General features: G+C 43.2%; 1 protein-coding gene across 2 annotated transcripts in view; it reads right to left on the reverse strand.

The window, feature by feature from the left end:
- IARS1 (isoleucyl-tRNA synthetase 1) overlaps positions 1-22,551 on the reverse strand; it is a 77,382-nt gene that overhangs the window by 25,048 nt on the left and 29,783 nt on the right. For both annotated transcript variants that reach the window (XM_039475290.2, XM_039475289.2), the window contains exons 17-27: positions 20,735-20,821; positions 17,081-17,164; positions 15,835-15,979; positions 13,695-13,815; positions 10,114-10,205; positions 8,597-8,674; positions 7,522-7,643; positions 6,960-7,062; positions 6,629-6,712; positions 3,452-3,626; positions 1,121-1,233 (exon numbers count right to left, since the gene is read on the reverse strand). In XM_039475290.2, the coding sequence (XP_039331224.1) occupies positions 1,121-1,233; positions 3,452-3,626; positions 6,629-6,712; positions 6,960-7,062; positions 7,522-7,643; positions 8,597-8,674; positions 10,114-10,205; positions 13,695-13,815; positions 15,835-15,979; positions 17,081-17,164; positions 20,735-20,821 (1,204 nt within the window). The remainder of the gene's footprint in view (positions 1-1,120; positions 1,234-3,451; positions 3,627-6,628; positions 6,713-6,959; positions 7,063-7,521; positions 7,644-8,596; positions 8,675-10,113; positions 10,206-13,694; positions 13,816-15,834; positions 15,980-17,080; positions 17,165-20,734; positions 20,822-22,551) is intronic.

Below are 22,551 nucleotides of genomic sequence, written 5' to 3' on the forward strand. Positions count from 1 at the left end.
ACATGATCACACTTTTTAAGTGTGGACAACTTTTCAGGCCCCTAACATCTGTTGTAACGAGGAAGAACTGCCCACTGTCAAGTGTTTACAAACCTCCTCCCTGCCTTCCCTTGCATTCTTTCCCAGCTTCGATACCTCTGACTCCTTGCCACTGTCTGCCCAAGGGGAGTTCTGTACACATCTAACTTAAGCGCCTGGGTAAAGGACTGAGGAGGTCGACCTTCCTTTCACGGAGGTGCTGCTCTACCTTCCTCTGCAAATGGTATGCTAAGCACAGATATCCCCACTCCCACACTGGGGATGTCTGGTTAGGACTGCAAAGAGTTAGTTTCTCCTCCATCATGGCAAAAAATACTGGCACCAGAATCAAAAACAGCCTGTACAGTCTCTTCAGTGGGTGTTCCCTGACCACTTTCACCTCTACGCCAATTTTTGGATAGGAGCTCTCTGTGTACTTATTTCTACCAGGTAACTTATCAGGTAGAATACTAAATGGCTTAATTTCATGTGTCCGTGACTAACACATTCCTTGAAGAGTTCATTTTTTTCTTTCTCTTTTTTTTTTTTTTTTTTTTTTTGAGATGGAGTCTCGCCTTGTTGCCCAGCCTAGAGTGAAGTGGTGCGATTTCGGCTCACTGCAACCTCCAACTCCCGGGTTCAAGCGATTCTCCTGCCTCAGCCTCCCAAGTCGTAGGGACTACAGGCATGTGTCACCACGCCTGGCTAATTTTTTGTATTTTTAGTACAGACTGGGTTTCACCATCTTAGCCAGGCTGGTCTCAATCTCCTGACCTTGTGATCTGCCTGCCTCGGCCTCCCAAAGTGCTGAAAGTACAGGTGTGAGCCACCGCGCCCAGCGTGAAGGGTTCATTTTTGTGCAACCCCACGCTTGAGACAATTACATGTAGAAATCACAAGATACTTATGTATTCATTAAACAAATGCATATGTTAAAGGCATAATAATATATTAGTTTAACAAAGGCAATCTAAACCAAGTAACTGGTTTATTTTACCCTGAGACAAACTGTCAACATTATCAGGAAAGGCACAGGCAAATGCTTTCTCCTCTTATGCTATCATCTCTTGGTAAAGAAATGTTTTAGGAAACAGAAAAATACCTGAGCATCTGAGTGTGCTTCAAATTGTGCAGTCCCACCTGTGGCCTGATCAAAGGTGTACATGAGGCGGATGTCTTCGTCATGCAATTCATGGCCTTCCACAACAATGGTCCCTATGGAGAAGCAGATTCCCTGTTAATCAGCTTCCCTTCTTCTTCAAGCTGTGCCACTACCCGTGTATTATGCCCCTTCTTTATAAAAATTTCGCAACGGCAAAGCCACAGAGGTTTCAAGAGAACATTTCCCTCTGACTCATGTCATGGTTGTAACCAAGATATGACAAACTTTCTTTGGACTACACTACACTACCTTGAAGACAGTTAAGTCATCACCAATATATAAACTCTCAGGTCCACAGACATGACAAGGCTAAGGGAAGGCACCTAGAGGCAACAAATGCTCACCATAAACACAGAGCAGCAGGATGTAATGAAGAAAACACAGTCTTTGGAGAGAAAGTGAACTTAGGTCCACTATTAGCTGGTTGCACGACATGCTGAGCAAGGTGTGTTTAGCAAGGAGGCTACAACGAGACAGGTAGTGTGTAGTACTGAGCATCATGCCTGCTCGGAGAGGCAGAAATGTGCACAGCAGCTGATGACAACACCCCCTGCGACAGGGAGACCCACTGTTGTCATTGATAATGACTTTTTTGGGCTCTGAGCACTAGGGTGTTATGTTTATGTTTACTTTGTCACTGTGTTCCAAAAAACGATTTTGTTTTCATCAGTGCAAAACAGTTTACTCAGAAACTAAAATTTAGAAACGAGGCTTTCAATTTCAAATAAGGTTGATTTCAGGAATTTTTGATGCTGTGGCTATCTGGTGAAACAATTTAGATTTGTGACTTGAAGGTTTGTAATACTTTTCTATTTTAATATTTTGAGTTGATTAGTAATTAGTAATAACTTGAGTTTTAGCTGATAATATCTTATTTTTTATTAATTCTATCTAAATATTTGGGGAATTTTAGGGACATTTCCCCCAATTTCCTTAGATCATAAACTTATCTGATTTATGAATCCTTAAATCTTTCTTCTCGTGACATCTCCCAGATTATGATTTTCAACTTCGGAGGAAGTCCTAATAATAAATAGTTTGTGCCAGAGGACAGCTAAGGGATGTCAGACAGCCACACTCAAACCACATATGATTCTAATCACAGCAGAGCTGCAAATTCTTGGGCACCCTGAAATGCTCTGTGGAGGGGTGGCAAGATGGGGCTAATTTCCCTTTCCTAATCACATCATTTGGTTAGGTACCCCGATACATGTTTTTATATTACCTTATATTTTCCCTTCATAGCATTTATCAAAACCATAATTATTTTTCCAAATCTTTAATATCAGTAAGCACAATGAAAGTAAGGACAAAAATTATCCTATGCTGCAGGGATCCTCCCACCTCAGCCTCAGAGTAACTGGGATAGCAGGTGCATATCACCACACCCGACTAACTGTCATAATATGCGCCTGCAGTGATCTCAAGTGATCTGCCCACCTGGGCCTCCCAGTGCTGTGATTACAGGTGTGAGGCACTGTACCCAGCTATTTTCTTTCTAAATTGTAAAAATTATTTATGGCCAGGCACGGTGGCTCACGCCTGTAATCCTAGCACTTTGGGAGGCTGAGGCGGGCGAATCATGAGGTCAAGAGTTCGAGACCAGCCTGGCCAACATAGTGAAACCCTGACTCTACTAAAAAAAATACAAATAAATAAATAAATAAAATGGCTGAGCAAGATGGTGGGCGCCTGTAATCCCAGCTACTTGGGACGCTGAGGGTGCAGTGAGCTGAGATCATGCCACTGCACTCCAACCCTGGTGACAGTGTAAGACTCCATCTCAAGAAAAAAAAAAAATAATAATAATAATAAACATTTTTATGAACAGGAAAAAAGGTTTATTTAAGAAAAGGATGGCCAGGTGTGGTGGCTCACACCTGTAATCCCAGAACTTTGGGAGGCTAAGGCGGTAGATCACCTAAGGTCAGGAGTTAGAGACCAGCCTGGCAAAAATGGCAAAATCCCATTTCTACTAAAAATACAAAAATTAGCTGGGCATGGTGGCACGTGCCTGTAATCCCAGTTATTCAAGAGGCTGAGGCAGGAAAATTGCTTTAACCTGGGAGGCAGAGGTTGCAGTGAGCTGAGACTGTGCCACTGTACTCACTGTACTCTAGGCTGGGCGACAGAGTGCGATTCCGTCTCAAAAAAAAAAAAGAAAAAAGAAAAGAGAAGCATGTGATATTAAAGTGAAACAGTAACTTAAATACAAAATATCCTTCAGCTTGAGGACATGAATGGTGCACCCTTGTCTGTGTAGACACCCACCAGTCTTCTGGAACTGCTCCAGCTCCTCACTGCTCAGCTGCTTGATGGACGTCATCACTGCCTTAAAGGCTCCCTTCAGACGCTTCCCCAGTACCATGTGATCTGGTTCTGCCCTTAGCCGAATGCCATACTTGTTTTTATCTGTAGACAGTGTAACTTTTCGAACATTCAATTCCTACAGTTAGTGCACAAGAGGAAACAAAAATGAAAAATGAAAGCATATGTTCACACAAAAACGTATGTCCACAGCAACATTATTCCCATCAGCCAGAAAGTAAGAACAGCTCAAATGTCCATCAACAGTGAATGGATAAAATAATACTGTAGACACATGCAATGAAATATTTAGCAATATGAAGGACTGAAGCACTCATACATGCTATAACATAAACTAATGTAAAACATTATGCTAGCTGAAATATGCCAGACATAAAAATTACAAATTGTATGATTCTACTAATAAGAAATATCCAGAGAAGGCAAACCCAGAGATAGCAAATAGGTTTGTGGATGCCGGGAAGTGGTCAGGTATTGAGGGGAAAACGGTGTGCTAATGAATCCTGGGTTCTGGAATGATGAAAATGTTCTAAAACTGTGGTGATGGTCGTACACCAGTGACTTGTATGCTAAGAAAAAATACTTCTTATGAAGATCTACCGAGACAGTTGGGCATAACAGAAAAATGACTCCAGAACCAGAAATATGAACTTCATCCCTGGGAGGTAACTTTTGTGCAAGGAATTTCAGAGTACCACAAGGTTAACTATCAACAAAGCATAAGAATCAGTTAAACAGAAGACTTCACGCTTCAGTCACGCTACTGAGGATTACTGATGCAGCAGGGATGGTGATGGCACAGTAGATGAGAAAATGAGATCTCATGAGAACGATAGTTTGAAGCAAATAATATGGAATGTTTAGTTTTGCCATTCTATTTAGCTACATTAATTAATCTTGTTTTAAGTGACTGAAGTAATTTATTTAAAATGTTTTCAGCTGGGCATGGTAGCGCACACCTGTAATCCTGGCACTTCAGGAGGCCAAGGTGGGAGGACTGCTTGAGCTCAGGAGTTACAGACTGGCCCAGGTAACGTGGTCAAACCCCATCTGTACAAAAGCCTGTACTACTATGCCTAATCTTAGCTATATGGGAGACAGGTGGGAGGATTGCCCGAGCCCAGGAGATGGAGGCTTTAGTGAGCCAAGATCACATCACTGCACTCCAGCCTGAGTGACAGAACGAGACCCTGTCTCAAGAAAAACAAAAAAATTTTCTATTTTATGCATAACCACAGGCACTAATTTCAGAATTTACAGTCTAATTTTCAGTTTCCAATATTTCTCTGGAATTCTCAAGCAACTGAAAACCAAATATAGAAATTAATATTTTCTACAATAATGATTTTAAATATTACCAGTGAAAAGAATAAACAATGAAATTAAAAAATATATTTATTTTCTAGCATCACAAAGAACATGAGGTAAAACATATTTTTTTTTTTTTTTTTTTATTGCATTTTAGGTTTTGGGGTACATGTGATGAACATGCAAGATTGTTGCATAGGTACACACATGGCAGTGTGCTTTGCTGCCTTCCGTCCCCTCACCTGTATCTGTCATTTCTCCCCATGCTATCTCTTCCCACCTCCCCACCCCCCGCCCCTCCCCCATTTCCCCCCAACAGACCCCAGTGTGTAGTGCTCCCCTCCCTGTGTCCATGTGTTCTCATTGTTCAACACCCGCCTATGAGCGAGAATATACGGTGTTTGATTTTCTGCTCTTGTGTCAGTTTGCTGAGAATGATGGTTTCCAGGTTCATCCATGTCCCTATAAAGGACGTGAACTCATCGTTTTTGATGGCTGCATAATATTCCATGGTGTATATGTACCACATTTTCCCTATCCAGTCTATCATCGTTGGGCATTTGGGTTGGTTATATTTGTTTTTAAAAAATCATGGAATAAAGCGGTTTAGAAAGCCAACTGACACTATAAACTTTGACCCCAAAACTCCACTTCTGCTATCTACCCAATATCGACACAGTGATATATGCATATATGTACATACATAGCTTTTGTTTGTAATCAGAAACCTAAATTTCAAACAACAGGAGAGTAATTATATAAATTATGAAGCAGCCAGAAAGTGAGACTCCAGGAGAGATGGAGTGGAAAGAGGCTCACTACGCTAGTGCCTTGACTATTTATAACCAATGCGAGGGCACTTGTCACTTGTATAATTTGGAGCAACAAAATTTCTTTGGTAGTTATCAAAAGTACTTCAGAAGGCCAGGCGAAGTGGGGCCCGTGCCTGTAATCCCAGCACTTTGGGAGGCCAAGGGGAGCAAATCACTTGAGATCAGGAGTTTTAAGACCAGACTGGCCAACATGGTGAAACTCTGCCTCTACTAAAAATACAAATGTTAGCCGGGTGCGGTGGCAGTGCCTGTAGTCCCAGATACTCGGGAGGCTGAGGCAGGAGAATCGCTTGGACTTGGGAGGTGGAGGTAGTGGTAATGCACCACTGCACTCCAGCCTGGGTGACAGAGTGAGACTCTGTCACAAAAAAAAAAAAAAAGGAAAAAAAACAACAACAACAAAAAAAAAAGCCGGGCGTGGTGGCTCAAGCCTGTAATCCTAGCACTTTGGGAGGCCGAGGCGGGTGGATCACGAGGTCGAGAGATTGAGACCATCCTGGTCAACATGGTGAAACCCCGTCTCTACTAAAAATACAAAAAATTAGCTGGGCATGGTGGCACGTGCCTGTAATCCCAGCTATTCAGGAGGCTGAGGCAGGAGAATTGCCTGAACCCAGGAGGTGGAGGTTGCGGTGAGCCGAGATCGCGCCATTGCACTCCAGCCTGGGTAACAAGAGCGAAAACTCTGTCTCCAAAAAAAAAAAAAAAAAAAAGTCCTTCACAGAAGAGATGCAAATGAAGATGATAGGTGATAGGTAAAAAAATTCATTGATCTTGAAATATTTTAAAAATAATTATATCAAATTTGTGCTGATTCCAAGCACAGTGTAAAATATGATGGATTGTTAATTTTTTTTATGAATATACTAATAAAAATAAATTATATAGTCAATATGCATTTTATTGAAGATTATTCACCAAAATAATGTTCTCAAGGGAGGTCTATTTGTACCCAAAACAGACAAATCATCCATCTTACCTCAATGACATACTTCTCCAAAGACTTGATATCTTTAAGAGCTTCTGGATCTTGATGGATAATCACAATTTCTTTCAAAGGATACTAGGAGGAAAAGGGAGAGGAAAGGTCACTCAGCAGCCAGTCCTCTAAACTGCAGAAAAATTAATATTAAATGTTCATTTGAACCTCAAGCTCTAGACTAGTCAGGCTGGACTAGTACTAAGTCATTCACACCCTCACTGCATGAAAGAAAAAAGGCCATTGCTGGAAGCTCTCTATATTAAGAAAACACCCCAAAGACTTAAATATTTAGGTCGGTGCCGTGTAAAATAGAAGTAAAATTTCAAACCTTTATGGGTATAGTTTTGCGGTCTCTGATCACTCGTCCAAGTTCAATCACAGACTGCATCCGAGATATTGCACTCTCTGTTTTCTTATCAATCAATTCTTCTCTGAGTGGTAGAGGTAGGAATATGAAACAGATTAGATTTAAAAGGAAAACTGAAGACATTAGGCATGCTTACGTGAGGAAGAGGGTCGGGCTACAGAAGTGTGGCCAGGCCCATCTGATGAGGCACCGGGGGAAGGGCAGCACAGTGCCTGCCTGGGGGACAGAGAAGGAGTTGGCAGCCCAAGCCTGCCTCAGCACCCGGAACTTCCCCAAGGGGCCCCCATGGGGCATGCCTACACCCCACATGCTGCAGCTCTACAACGGGGTTCCATACCAAGCATCCCTGCTACCATGTACCACTGTGGGCCCCATTGTGCAGCCTGAGGAGGAGTTCATGTCGGCTGGGGTGGGAGGAAGGGCACAGAGGGAGCTGGAACAGGGAAATGCCTCCTCTCCCCCACATGCTTGAGCAACGCTCCCTCCTTGGCACAGGTGAGACTTATTTCCATTTGATTCCTACCGAACACGGGGCAGCATGAGGTAGTGGATGCTGAATGTGTCCTTGTCTTGAACAGAAACAGGGTCAATCAGCACCTTTAGATTCTGGTACATCAATTCAGTGAGAAAAGGCGTGTAGGGAGCCTGTAGGAAGACACAGGACATCATGTCAGTCATGTGCAGTCATCAACGACTGACCTCATTTATACTGAGAAACAACTAAACATGTTAGCGACACAGTAATATGCACTGAAATGGGCATGAGGTTACAAAACATGCCCTATGAATGAGAAATGGCCTCACAGCCCTGAAGCATAGCTGTAGGACTGTGGCCAGAAAAACCCAAAGCACCTCCAGAATTCTGAAGGATGTCTAAAATAGAAACAGGAGCACCTAATGATAATCAGCCAAGTCAATATGCACAGAGGACTGACTGTCCCAAACCTCAGAAACCTCATCTGTAAACTGGGGAAAACACCCCCTGCTTCACGGGATGAAGGTGATGAGATCAGGCATGGAGAGGATCAGGCACAGGACCTTGTACTCAGCAGATTTTCCTTCAGTTAAGGAATAAATAGGAGCCTTATAATATACGGAGTAGCAGAAACAGGATAAAAAGCAAGTTGGAGCCTTTCCACTTTATTATTATTTAACTAATAATTGAACTGATAGGAACATATACCAATTACTTGCATGTTTTCCTCTCAATGCTAAGTCAAAGTATTTTTTATGATATATTTGCTACGACAGGTATTAGCTAAAGAACTTCCCCATTATTCGCAATTATGCCGATCCATATATTAAGACGAGGTATGTCTTACTTCGAACTGTAGATCCTCCTTCTCGAGCCAAGGGCCCTGACATACACTATACTACCAGAGATTGCAAGAAAAAATCTAGTTTCTTAATCCTCACTTAACATGTAGAAGCTAGTAAGATTTCTGAAAAGAAACTACAGCTATAAGCTGTTATAAAACATCTATTTCTGGTTTTGGTGGAATAATAGAGAATAGATATAAAAGGAGAACGCTTCAGCAAGTGGGTACTGAAGGCAGCACGCAGGCCAAAGGGTACTAGAAAGAAGCCAACCATCTTACCATAAGTCTGCAAAGAGAGAGCAGAACACTAAACAAGGTTTCTAGGGCCATGACACAATCTTCCATCCCATTTTCACCCTAATGAATAAAAAGGAAACAGAAACTTTAGACTGCTAAAATTAAGCGTTTATCATAAAAAAAAAAGTTGATTAAAAAGAGGCAACCCTCAAACAGCATGCAGCACATAGACGGGACACGAGGCAGAGTAAGAAGAAAGGGCCACCACCACAGGCTGTCTAGGGTGGCCCTGCAAGGCAGTGCAGGAAGCTCAGCCAGGACGTGCAGCAGCTGTCCCTCTATCCCCACTTGAGGCGAGCCGACAGGAAAGTGAAGCCTAACTGTAGGACCAAAAGGCTGAGGGCAGAATGGATCTACCCAAAACAGACAGAAACAGCTGCTAACTGAAAACTTTCAAGTGCCTTTAAATAAGGTATTTTATGTTAAAAAAGTATATACTGTGTATTAAAAAAAACTAATTCATTGTAGGAAAAACGAAGGTAATGAAAAAATTTCAACCATGAATAAGTTATTCAGAGATAACTACTGTACACATCTTAGCATATGTTCTAGATGTGTGTGTGAGATACACCTGCACAGAAACGAAATTATAGTTGTGTTGCAGGGTTTTATTATTAATGCATTTTAAGCCATGACTGGCTGTGTGCAGCGGCTCATGCCTGTAATACCAGTGCTTTGAGAGGCTGAGGCAGGTGGGTCACATAAAGTCAGGAGTTCAAGGCCAGCCTTGCCAACATGGTGAAACCTGTCTCTACTAAAAATACAAAAATTAGCTAGGCGTGGTGGCACACACTTGTAATCTCAGCTCACAGGGAGGCTGAGGCAGGAGAATCACTTGAACCCGGGAGGCAGAGGTTGCAGTGAGTCAAGATCCTGTCATTGCACTCCAGCCTGGGTGACAAGAATGAAACTCTGTCTCAAAAAAAAAAAAAAAAAAAAAAAAGGACTAATGGGTGGTGGGAACCTTTACTGGGCCTACGGTAAAGAGACTTGGCTCTCCCTGTTATACGTCATTGTTATTTATGTACCTTGCTTAAGTCCTGAGACCAGGACCTATGCTCTGTTCATCCTAAACCCCCAACAGCTACATAGTTCTGTCCACAGCCAAATAACCGACTCCCTTGTAAATGGAAGGCGGTATCCCTCTCAATATTAAAGCCATACTGCCAATATTTTAATAAAATATTTGCATGATTTTATTTCGAATGTTAAGAGGTCTGCTCAGTTTAGTCCGGTTTGTGCCCTGACATTCTCCGTCCAATATATATGTACTTAACTGTGTTGTGAAAAAAAAATGCAAAATGACTTTTAGAACTTATCGATCCCTATGCCTCAAATGGCAAATACAGTTAAAATGCAAGGTAAAAGGAGAAGAAAAGCATAGCTTCAAAAACTGAGAGCATCTGAAAATGTTCCTTTCCCTTTGGGCTATTCTCATATTTCTTCTACTCTCAAACTTTATGTGCTTTTTGCTTTTCTCAACAGCAGTCTGCACTTACCTTTAATCTTCTGCGGTTCATTCTAACATACCAATTGGTGAGAATATCTACAAACTTGACAAGGCGAGGCACCACAGTGTAAAGCCTATAAGCTAAAAGTAAGACAAGTCAATCAGGCAGCGAGTGAGTACCAGGCACCTGGGCTGGAGAGAGGGCTGGATACAACAAAGAACGGGCAGCCTCTTCTATCCAAGGGCCTCCACTTACTAAGAACCAAAATGAAGTAATCATGTAACGACCATTTGTTGAGGATGTGCTACATGGCAGTCAAGGTGTTTCGAGATGCACACATAAAACCACCCTATGAGCCACATGTGAATTCCCACTGGCCAGTGAAAAAAGCCAACAACTCCAATACGTGCGGATCAAAGTCCAAGGCTGCCCACAACACAACTGCAGCAAATACCGTTTACAGGGAGTTGTGCAATTTGACAGCATCAACAATGCCCAACTCCTTTTTATTGTAGGACATTGTACTGCAACTAAAAGACATACAAAAAGCTCAAAGCAGATGCTAAAAGGCACAGCATAGGCCAGTGATTCTCAAACAAAAGCAATTTTGCCCTGTGAGGAACATGTGTCAGTGTTTTAAGAAACATTTTGCTTGCCCCATCTTGGCAGGAAGCATGGTGCTACTGGAATCTAATGGTAGACCCCGGAGATGGTGCTCAACATCTTCTAAGGCACAGCACAGCCCCACCACAGAGGATGATCTGGCCCAAACTGTCCATAGTGCTGCAGTTGAGAAACTGGCATAGGATATGAATAAAATGTAACTTGCTTTCTAAGTATTAAAACAGTCCAGTAAAAACAGCAAAAGAGGTAGTGAAGGTCTTGAGGAATTAGGAGGATTTGAAGGATTCCCTGAGAAACTCAGAGGTCAGTCAGGAAAGAAGTGGTGTTCAGCCAGTCTGAGGCAAGGCTTATTTTAAGGATTCTCATTCACCTCCCCTTTAAATTAATATTCTGTTGCATAAAAACAAACACCAAAAGAGCAACACTTAGAAACAAATACAGTTTATGATAATGAAAAGAATCCAGGGAGTTTTAATGAGGCTTCTGGTCTAAGCTAAAGAGATGAGAAGTTGTAACGGGCAGAGCTGCTCTGCTGCTGTTCACAAAGACCAGAACTCGGGTGCCAGTGGGCTGAGCCCCAGGCCAGAGTCGTTAGCTGGTCACACTTTCCTCAACAGGTGATTTCAGTGACTGAGGTCTGTCTAAATGATTTCTAGGGTTCACGCCACTTTTTACCTTCCAGGAAGCTCAGGTTTTCTATGTTCTGGTTTCAACTTCGAGGGAGTAAATGAACCCCACATGCAATGAATGGACATACAACATACGGGGGCAGCAGCAGCAGCCACTACCCAGGACACCGCCAACCTGTGAGCCAGGTCCTCTCACAGCCACAGTGCTGCTGAGGGAGTGGAGGGCATGAAGCTGACAGGCTGGCAGAGCTGGGACTTAAACATGACCCACACGACGTGGCTGCTGATCTCTAGTTTCCAGGCAGATGAGGCTCCAGGCAGGGTGCACACTCTCCAGATCCAGCTTCACCAGGTTATGGCAGCTGCTCCAAGCAACAATCCCCACATTTCCCACCCATCACTCAGGAGGGAAAAGCAGACACAGCTGTGAGCAGTCTGGGCGGAGTGTGCTGGACTCCCAGTGCTGCCCTCCTCAGGGCAGGAATCAGCCTCACATTCATTTCCATCTTCATCCACGTCCATCTGAGCAACAGGTGGACTCTTATAATCCTTCTACATGTTTAACAAGGTGGACAAATCCTTTAGGGCGACTGATTAACAGCCTTTTTGTGCTATGTGGGGCAGTACTGCCTTTTCCAGGGAGTGGCATGCCCCAGTATACAGGCTAATGGTGAATCCCAGGTCGGTGGTGGTCGCTGCTCTGCCCAACAGCAGCAGGATCTGCAGGGTCCTGTGAGGATGGATTTGCCTTGCCCTCTTTCGTCCTCACTGTGACCCAGGGCCTCTGCCTGCCCACTTTAACTGATTGTTTGAGGTGTCCTAGATATCTCACTTGGACCTATGGTTGTAAATATCTGAAACCCTGAAGAACTCAACATAACGTAGCTTTGAATCTCTGTAAAATTACCTAACAAACTTACTGTTGTTAGTTAAGAGAAATATAGGAAAATGTCCATTTCATTATTGCTCTTCTGACTTTTCTAATTTTTCTGGAAAAGATGGGGACTATTCAGTAATAAAAATAGACCTAAAAATAAGTTATAAATGTAATAATAACAAGTATTATTTATTGAGTACCTATTACGTATATGCCAGCTACTTTATGTAAATCATCTCTACTTAAGCCTTACAAACACTGCTAGGCATTTTCCAGAAAAAGACACAGAAGGTCAAGACAGAATGAATGAGTAGCATCTGACGGCACAATGGGGTGATTACAGTCAACATTTAAAAACAACTAAAAGGGTATAATTGGGACGTTTGCAACCCAAATATACAATAAATGCTTGAGGTGATGCATACCACATTTACCCTGATGTGATTATCACACATTGTATGCCTGTCTAAAAATATCTCATATACCCCATAAATATATACATCTATGTACCCATAAAAATGAAAAAAAAAAAAGAAAGAAAGAAACTGATGGTCAGACTTCAGGCAACTCTCTCAATTGGGAACAAGTGGTAGAGCTGGGCTTTGAATCTGCAGCTGTCAAGCTCCAAAGCTCTTCTGTGGCAGGTTGAGCTTGCCAAGACACCCCTAAAGACAGAATTCCCCAGGGCTGCTGCTGCTTCTTTTTCTTTTTTGAGACGGAGTTTCACTCTTGTTACCCAGGCTGGAGTGCAATGGCACGATCTCGGTTCACCGCAACCTCTGCCTCCTGGGTTCAGGCAATTCTCCTGCCTCAGCCTCCTGAGTAGCTGGGATTACAGGCACGCGCCACTATGCCCAGCTAACGTTTTGTATTTTTAGCAGAGACGGGGTTTCACCATGCTGACCAGGATGGTCTCGATCTCTTGACCTTGTGATCCACCCGCCTCGGCCTCCCAAAGTGCTGGGATTACAGGCTTGAGCCACCGCGCCTGGCCTTTTTAAAAAAAAAAAAAAAAAAAAAAAGATGGAGTTTCACTCTTGTCACCCAGGCAGTGGTGCAATCTCGATTCACTGCAGCCTCCATCTCCCAGGCTCAAGCGATTCTCCTGCCTCAGCCTCCTGGGTAGCTGGGGTTACACGTGCCTACCTCCATGGCAAGCTAATTTTTTCTTTGATGTATTTTTAGTAGAGACGGGGTTTCACCAGTGTTGGCCAGGCTGGTCTGAACGCCTGACCTCAGGTGATCTGCCTGCCTCGGCCTCCCAAAATGCTGGGGATTAGTGTGAGCCACCAAGCCAGGTCAGAATTCCTCAGGGTCTTGAAACAAAGACATCCCAACTATTAACAAGCCTTAACAAAACTACATTTGAGAGGTGAAAGGAAGTAATTATTTAATTTTCTGTATCTCTCAGTATTTCCACTATGTTTATAGAGAGATACATACCAAATGGGCAGTTACAAAGAGAGTAGTTCTGGGAGGAGAGACCAAGAGAGACTCACCTGCCATTTCAGTCTCAAAGAAGCCAATGAGAGACTGCATGAAGGACAGGATCCACTGGTCTGTAATGTTGGGGCTTTTTCTAACTGTGTTCTCATTGTAGAGAAATTCTATTTCTTCTTCCTAGGAATGAACAATTAATGAAACACTTGCACAGTGGGGGAAGCTACTATGAGGAAATAAACTTTTTAAATCACTTAAACAAAATCCAAAAGAAAAATCCCAAAGCCCGCTGGCAATGTGAACTTCTGATTTTCAGCAGTATTTTCAAGATAAGCACCAATGTGGGACATTAAGTCCTCAATTAATTATGTTTTTGAGTGAACTGAAAAGAGTTTAGAAAAACATTACTTCTCTGCACTGAAGAGTAATTACGAATTGAGAGATTTTCTAAAATCTTGTCAGAAAGTGCAGGGTTTAGTTACTTTAAACCTCAGGAAGGAAGGACAGTAAAACTGTCTAGGACTGAAGGATTGTCCACAAACTGAAAATGAGTACTGGGAAGTAATTGCCATGCTAAAGCGTTCATTTTACCTAGAATGTTCTATCCCACTCTTTGCAAAATCATCCTTGATCGTAAGTCCCTGCTCCACACACAGAACTCATGTCCTGCTTTGTTTCTCTGTCAGCACCACTACCAGGCTGGCAGGGCAGTGATAATGTGACTCTTCCTCTAGGTTTAAGCCTTTGATTGTGGAGTCTGTGTCTTGCTGGTATGTTCAGATGGGCCCTCGCTGTGGGGAGCTTTGACCCAGCCTGCATTTCTGGGTCACACTCCAGTGGAGGCCTGCAGCATGCACCTGCCCAAAGACTGTTGGCCCTATTTGGCACAGAACCATATGTAGGGAAGGTAGCAGGGCTGCAGAGAGGAAGAATGCTGGGAGCCTGGGGAGGATGACTAGACCACCTTTCTCAATTCCTGCAGAAAGTCTACTCTGAGAGCCTCAGATCAACATGATGTGTCCTCATTAGCAGGACAACCAGAACCCAAGGGGAGCAGAAGAGTGGGATGATAAGAGTTCATTTCTTCAACCAGCTTTCTGAACTGCTCAAGCAGGAATAACATCTCATGCTCATTGAACAATAACTTACAAGCAATTTTACTTGTAAGCTGCTGGAGATAAGATGTGCAATACTGGATCCCTGACCCCAAATCAGGTCTTGAAAGTCTACACAGGAAGATGTGCAATCAAGGTGATAGACCCTGACAGTGGTCAGTTGTGGGGCATGGAAGGTGGCCCCAGAGCAAGGGCTTCTCTGGTGGGAGAGTAACTCCTGGGTGTGGAGGTAACTGCCCTTGAAGTACGCTTTCACACATATCACAACTGTTATTTGTCATCCTAACAACCCACTGAAAACTCCATCAAGAATTACTATCACTTTTAAATTAGCCCAAATGCCGCTCCACTGAGGGGCGTTCTCTGACCATCCACCTGAAGCACCCAGCCATAGCTAGCTTCTGTGACTCTGTCTTCACTGGGTGCTCTCTCTAAAAGTAGCTGACTCTTTACTATCTCTCCCAATTCCCACTCCACCGGTTTCATAAGGGGGAGGGGTGTCTTACCCAACATGGCTTTTCTGGTACCAAGAACTGGCACAGTGGCTCGTGCCTGTAATCCCAGCACTTTGGGAGGCCAAGGTGGGTGGATCACCTGAGGTCAGGAGTTTGAGACCAGCCTGGCCAACATGGTGAAATCCCCATCTCCAGTAAAAACAGAAAAAAATTAGCTGGTCATAGTGGTGGGTTCCTGTAATCCCAGCTACTGGGGAGGCTGTGGCAGAGGAATTGCTTGAACCCAGGAGGCAGAGGTTGAAGTGAGCCAAGATTGTGCTTTTGCACCCCAGTCTGGGTGACAAGACTGAGACTGGGCCCCACTCCCACCTCCCCCAAAAAGAACTGGCCGACTAAACAACTATGTAACACAACCCTTCTGCAGGTGAGGCCCCATGGTCCTGGCACAGCCCAGAACCCAGATACCTTCCCCACCTGCGCCTATGGCCTCCCAATTACTCTAAGTTACCAGCAACAGGCAGCAGAAAACAGCAGCCCTACAGTCTCACACAGAGCTCCACCACACAGCTTGGTGAAGGGAGCACTGTGGAGATGTGGCAGGCACATGTGCAGCCCCCTGCAGCCCATACCTTCTGAAGCCTCACAACGTTCTGGATGAAGAAGCGGTAGGCATTGTACCATGGGAGCAGTACATCCTTAAGGACGTCCCGCACACCCTCCTCTTTAAAGCGGAGGTTTTCTGCTCTCACTACAGGTGAGTTAATCAGATATAATCTGGAAGTGGGAGAAAAATTAGACAAAAAAGATGCTTAGACAGTAAACCAACTATTACTACTTGACATATTGAGAGAGCAAGATGAAAATCAGCCTACTTTCTATGAAAGGGGGAAACTATGAATACTCTTTGAGTGGTCAATTTAAAACTCACAAAACTCACTCTCACTTTGTGTAAGAGACCTAGCAAATTATAAAAGGCATATATAATCTAATAATAAAACATGGCACCAAAATCCACTTTATGCCAGTCTCACTGCAGGACCAATGGGGTACACTAGTACTAAGAGGAAGGCTGGCCTGGTCCTTGTCAAGAGCCACTATCTCCTTCCCATGGACACGACCTGCACATCTGCTGCTTGCAGACAGAGGAACTCATAAAGAGCAGCCTTCACCGAACAGTCTTGACATTTGGTGGGCAGAGGTCAGGAATGTTGCTAAACATCCTACAAAAAACTATTACCACTAAGAATTACCCAGCCCAAATGGTCAGCAGTGCCAAGGGTGAGTCTAAGAGACAACGGAGAGTTGGGGGAGAGCCCCACACTAATGGCTCCTGGGCAACACAGGTACTGTATGAAGGTGGTATGTCACAGGCCTGGCATTGGTCTCATGTCCAGGACAAAAAGATGCTGAACAAGATCTCTAGGTCCCTCTCAACTTGAACGTTGTATGATTTTGTGATTATAACTACCTCAAGCAGTGGCTCAAATTTCCCCAAAAGCTTTTCAATATTAGTTTTTTTATTAGCTCTAGCATAGATATATCTCACATGGCTCTGTACGCACAAAATTCAAATAAATGATGAAAGGGAATTCGAATACCAACAAGAGAGGGAACCTAGAAAGGAAGTAAGGCAGAGGCAATCCGAATCCAGCCTGGGGAGGGCTTGGTCAGCTCCACAACACCCAACAGAGGTCCTCTTCCCCAAACAGACCTCTGGGTTTAAAAATGCCTTTATTATCTAGAAAACTATTTGGGGAGTTGAAGATCAACAAGCATAACTAACTATAAACCAAATCTAAGAATTCTGACTACTAGCATAGGAGATGCTTACATAAAAAACAATAAATACACATAAGGCAAAGCACTGGTTTGTACCTCAGCGCATCAGCACCATACTTCTGGATAATGGAAACTGGATCTGGATAATTCTTTTTCCGTTTGCTCATTTTTTGGCCATCACTTGTAAAACAAAAGAGAGATGCCAATTAAGTAAGTCAGTATCACAGATGATCTTGATATAAGGATACAAAGCATTTGCAAATAGGAATACAAAAAAGGAAATGGGAAGGAGTAACTCAGAAGTCAGTGTTAACAGGCCAGTCACAGTGCCTCAAATATATTAATCCTAGTGCTTTGGGAGGGCAAGGCAGGTGGACCACCTAAGGTCAGGAGTTCAAGACCAGCCTGGCCAACATGGTGAAACCCCATCTCTTACAGAAAATACAAAAATTAGCCAGGCGCCGGGCGCGGTGGCTCAAGCCTGTAATCCCAGCACTTTGGGAGGCCGAGGCGGGCGGATCACGAGGTCGAGAGATCGATACCATCCTGGTCAACATGGTGAAACCCCGTCTCTACTAAAAATACAAAAAATTAGCTGGGCATGGTGGCACGTGCCTGTAATCCCAGCTACTCAAGAAGCTGAGGCAGAAGAATTGCCTGAACCCAGGAGGCAGAGGTTGCGGTGAGCCAAGATCGCGCCATTTCACTCCAGCCTGGGTAACAAGAGCGAAACTCCGTCTCAAAAAAAAAAAAAAAAATTAGCCAGGCATGGTGGTACACACCTGTGATTCCCACTACTGGGGAGGTTAAGGCAGGAGAATCGCCTGAGCCTGGGAGGCAGAAGTTGCGGTGAGCTGAGATTACACCACTACACTCTAGTCTGGGCAGCAGAGCAAGACTCCATCTTTTTTTTTTTTTTTGAGACAGAGTTTTGCTCGTTACCCAGGCTGGAATGCAATGGTGTGATCTCGGCTCACCGCAACCTCCGCCTCCTGGGTTCAGGCAATGCTCCTGCCTCAGCCTCCTGAGTAGCTGGGATTACAGGCATGCGCCACGATGCCCAGCTAATGTTTTGTATTTTTAGTAGAGACAGAGTTTCACCATGTTGACCAGAATGTTCTCAATCTCTTGACCTCGTGATCCACCCGCCTTGGCCTCCCAAAGTGCTGGGATTACAGGTGTGAGCCACCGCGCCCGGAAAGACTCCATCTTAAACAAGAAACAGAAAGTGTTAAGATACATCAGTAGGGTATTTTAATTTTTTTTTTTTTTTTTTTTGAGACGGAGCTTCACTCTTGTTACCCAGGCTGGAGTGCAATGGCGCGATCTCGGCTTACCGCAACCTCCGCCTCCTGGGTTCAGGCAATTCTCCTGCCTCAGCCTCCCGAGTAGCTGGGATTACAGGCATGTGCCACCATGCCCAGCTAATTTTTTTTGTATTTTTAGTAGAGACGGGGTTTCACCATGTTGGCCAGGATGGTCTCGATCTCTCGACCTCGTGATCCACCCGCCTCGGCCTCCCAAAGTGCTGGGATTACAGGCTTGAGCCACCGCGCCCGGCGGATATTTTAATATTTGCAAACTTCTTCTTGAATATCATAGTAAGTCCATGAGGAAGTTTCAGGGTAGACTGAAACAGGAAGATGTGTCAGAATATGTCCCAGAGAAATGAAAATTTACATTATCATAAAAACCTTTAAAAAAAATTGTTCACAGCAGCTTTATTCACAATTGGCAAACGTTAGAAACAACCCAGATGTCCTTCAAGCGGTAGATGGTCAAACAAACCATGGGATACCCATAATACAGAATGATAATTATCCATAGAAAGGAATGAACTATTGGTATGTGCAGCCATCTGAAATCTCAATGGAATCATGTGGATTGAAAAAAAAGCCAGCTGGGTGCTGTGGCTCAAGCCTGTAATCCCAGCACTTTGGGAGGCAAAGGCAGGTGGGTAACCTGAGCTCAGGAGCTCAAAACCAGCCTGGCCAACATAGTAAAACCCTTTTTCTACCAAACATACAAAATATTAGCTAGGTGTGGTGGCGCATGTCTGTGGTCCCAGCTACTCAGGAGGCTGAGACGGGAGAATCGCTTGAGCCTAGGAGGTGGAGGTTGCAGTGAGTCAAGATTGTGCCACTGCACTCCAGCCTGGGTAACACAGTGAGACTTCATCTCAAAAAAATAGAAAAACAAAAAAAGCCAATGTCCCCAAGTTAGTTACTTTATGATTCTATTTATATAACATTCTTGAAATGACAAAATTATAGAGATGGAGAAAAAGCCAGTGGCTGCCACGGACTGGGGATGAGAGTGGGAAGGTCAGTGGGGAATGAATGTAGTTATTAAAGGGCAACGCAGGAGGTAGCCTTTGGCGTTGAAATCATCCAGTATCTTGACTGTGCTGGTGGATACAAAACCCTACACATGTGATAGTTGTGTATAAGTAAATGCATATAAGCAAATAAACATATGTAAAACTAGGGAAATCTGAATAAGATTGGTGGACTGTATCAATATCCTGTTGTGATATATATACTGTGATTCTGCAAAACACGACCACTGAGGGAAACTGGACAAAGAATATAAGGGCTCTCTATTATTTTTCATGATTGCATACAAATCTACAATGATCTCAATACAATTTTCCATTTTTTTTTTTGAGACAGAGCCTCACTCTATCACCCAGGTTAGAGTGCAGTGATCTTGGCTCACTCCAACTTCTACCTCCCAGGTTCAAGAGATTCTTGTGCCTCAGTCTCCCAAGTAGCTGGGATTACAGGTGTGCACCACTGCACCTGCTAATTTTGTATTTTTAGTAGAGATGGGATTTCACCAACGCCAGGCTGGTCTCAAGCTCCTGAACTCAGGTGATTCACCCACCTCAGCCTCCCAAAGTGCTGGGATTACAAGCATGAGCCACAGCGCAGGGCTCTCAATAAAATTCTCAGTTAAAAAAAAAAAAAGGCAGCACACATACCACAGAGGCAGACTGCCTGAGTTCAAAACTTGCATTTACCACTCATTTGCTGTGTGTTCTTTTTCTGTCCCACAGATTCCTCAAAGGTCAAAATGGGGTAATTATAGGACCCATCTCAAATGGTTCCGAGGATTAAATGAGTTAAGATGTGAAAATGCACACGATGGGGCCTAGCAAAAAAAAGGGATGCATAAAACGTTAGGTGACATCCTCTTCCTCCTCATACAGCATATAAAGCAGGATTTCTGTGTGGGTAAACACTTCATTTAAATTTTTGTTTATGTTTACTTTTATCATTAATGACTAGAGATAATAAAAGAAAAATGAGGCTCCTTTATAATATTAAAAAGCAGGAAGTAACACTCACTGAGAGGAAGTTTTAGATGAGGGGGAGAATGGGATCTGGTGGCAGAGCACCTGGGTTGAACCTGGTGTGGCTGTCACTAGCTTTGATCCTGAGCACCTGTGGTCTTTAGGACCCACAACTTCCTCATGTGTTAAAAAAAAGGACAACAAAATCTACATGAAAGGACTGATGTATGAACGAAATAAGATGTATAAGCAAAAGTACTTCATAAAATGCTAAGTTCAGTAAATGCTATTTTATTACTAGTAATATCACTAAGTAGCATTATGCTAGTAGTAGTAGCACAGTCTGAAAGTCTTCCCCTTCCTCCACCTCCATCAGGCTTAGCTCTCATGCATTCCTTTTAAGAAACAGTGGAGACAAAGCTCCATCCATCACTACAACAATGGAGTTGACCTACCTTGCCAGGATAAGCCCATTCACAATTACATTCTTGAAAGGTGGTTGTCCAAAGAGGGCCGTGGCCAGCACCAGCAAGGTATAAAACCTGAAAAAACCCCAACAGTCCAATAGTTCAATAAAAATAGAAATGAAGTCCAAGTATAAGAAAGAAACTATATTTATTCATTGAACTAAATTTCTATTTTTGATAAATCATACTATTTGATAGTCACTTAAAGCAATGATTCTTAATCCTGGTTACCGGAAAAAAACCCCCAAAAAACAAAAAAAAACAAACAGAGACACAGGACCCACCAGAGACCAGTCAAATTACAGTCTATGATTTGAAAAAAAATAAAATATGAAATAAAGGTCTGGAGTGATTTACTGACCATTTCTCTGCTACCAGGTCTCCCAGGAAGTCAATGTGGAAAGCCACAAGGCAGCACTGGGTGGCCTTTCAGGACAACCCAGAAGTTCCTGGCTAAAAATGAGGGGTGGCCCAAGATCATATGGGATAGACAATCTGATGACAGAAGATACAAAATGCACTCCCATCCAAAGTGATAAGGCAGACTAGAAAAATGCTTTTATTCTGTAAAATGTTGTGTACCTCATTTATATGCTAGCTTGTTCCCCAAACGAACTCTATCATATCCCTGCTCTGTCCTGGGGGTGATGCTCTCCTGCTTATCTGACCTAGGCCAGCACTCACGGAACATCAAGGGACAAGAGCTGAGGAGACCAGACCCCATGGTTAACATAAACACTTGTTCAGATATTGCCCACTCCAGTTCTAAAGGAGAGTTGGGAGGAGCACTGCTGCCCAGGAGAAGCAGCCCAGGGATGGAGACGGAGGCAGGCAGCAAGAACATGGGACCCATATGAGGACTGTTACCAACTAATGGATTTTCTTACTCCTCAAAGGAACAAGCTCACTGGTAAGGTATCCAGCCTTTTTTAAAAATAAAATCTTTTTTCTGGGTAGCTGTTCCTATAGACAAAAAGGATTGGAATTGGAAAATAGAACATTCCAGAACACGAAGACTTGAATTCAATGATTACCCAAAGCTGTCAAAGGAGAAAATGACATCAACAATTCCTCACACAAACCCCTGCAGATACATTACTCTGAATGCATAATTAAAATCTGGGGTGGGCGCAGTGGCTCACGCCTTTAACCCCAGTACTTTGGGAGGCCGAGGCAGGCAGGTCACTTGAGGTCAGGAGTTCAAGACCAGCCTGGCCAACATGATGAAACCCTGTCTCTACTAAAAATACAAAAATTAGCTGGATGCGATGGCGGGTACCTGTAGACCCAGCTACTTAGGAGGGTGAGGCACAAGAATTGTTTGAACCCAGTAGGCAAAGGTTGCAGTGAGCTGAGATCATGCCATTGCATTTCAGTTTGGGCAGCAGAGCAAGACTCCATCTTAAAAAATAAAAATAAATTATGAGAAAACACTGAACATGTTAATAAAAATAAATAAATAAATAAAAATAAAAATAAAAATAATAAAATCTGGGTGAGCAAAGCCCATCCATGGAAAGAAAGTAATTCACCTTTTTCCAATTAAGAAGAACTGCTTTAGTAAAGCACCAGATAAATCAATGCTCAAATCCTCCCCCTATTATATATATTATTAAAAATCTGGATTTTTTAGAATGTTGATTTATAAGGCTAGCCTCAATATCTGAGCACATTTCCAACTATTCCTCAAATTTTTAGCACCCAACCTACTGTTTTATGCAAATACTCATTATACATTTAAGTAAATGATCTCAAGTGAGTAAGCTAAGAACACATATTGATTTTTATCATTTAAACTTCCAGTA

The sequence above is a fragment of the Saimiri boliviensis genome, chromosome 2, assembly GCF_048565385.1.
Source record: "Saimiri boliviensis isolate mSaiBol1 chromosome 2, mSaiBol1.pri, whole genome shotgun sequence".
NCBI classification, from domain to species: domain Eukaryota; kingdom Metazoa; phylum Chordata; class Mammalia; order Primates; family Cebidae; genus Saimiri; species Saimiri boliviensis.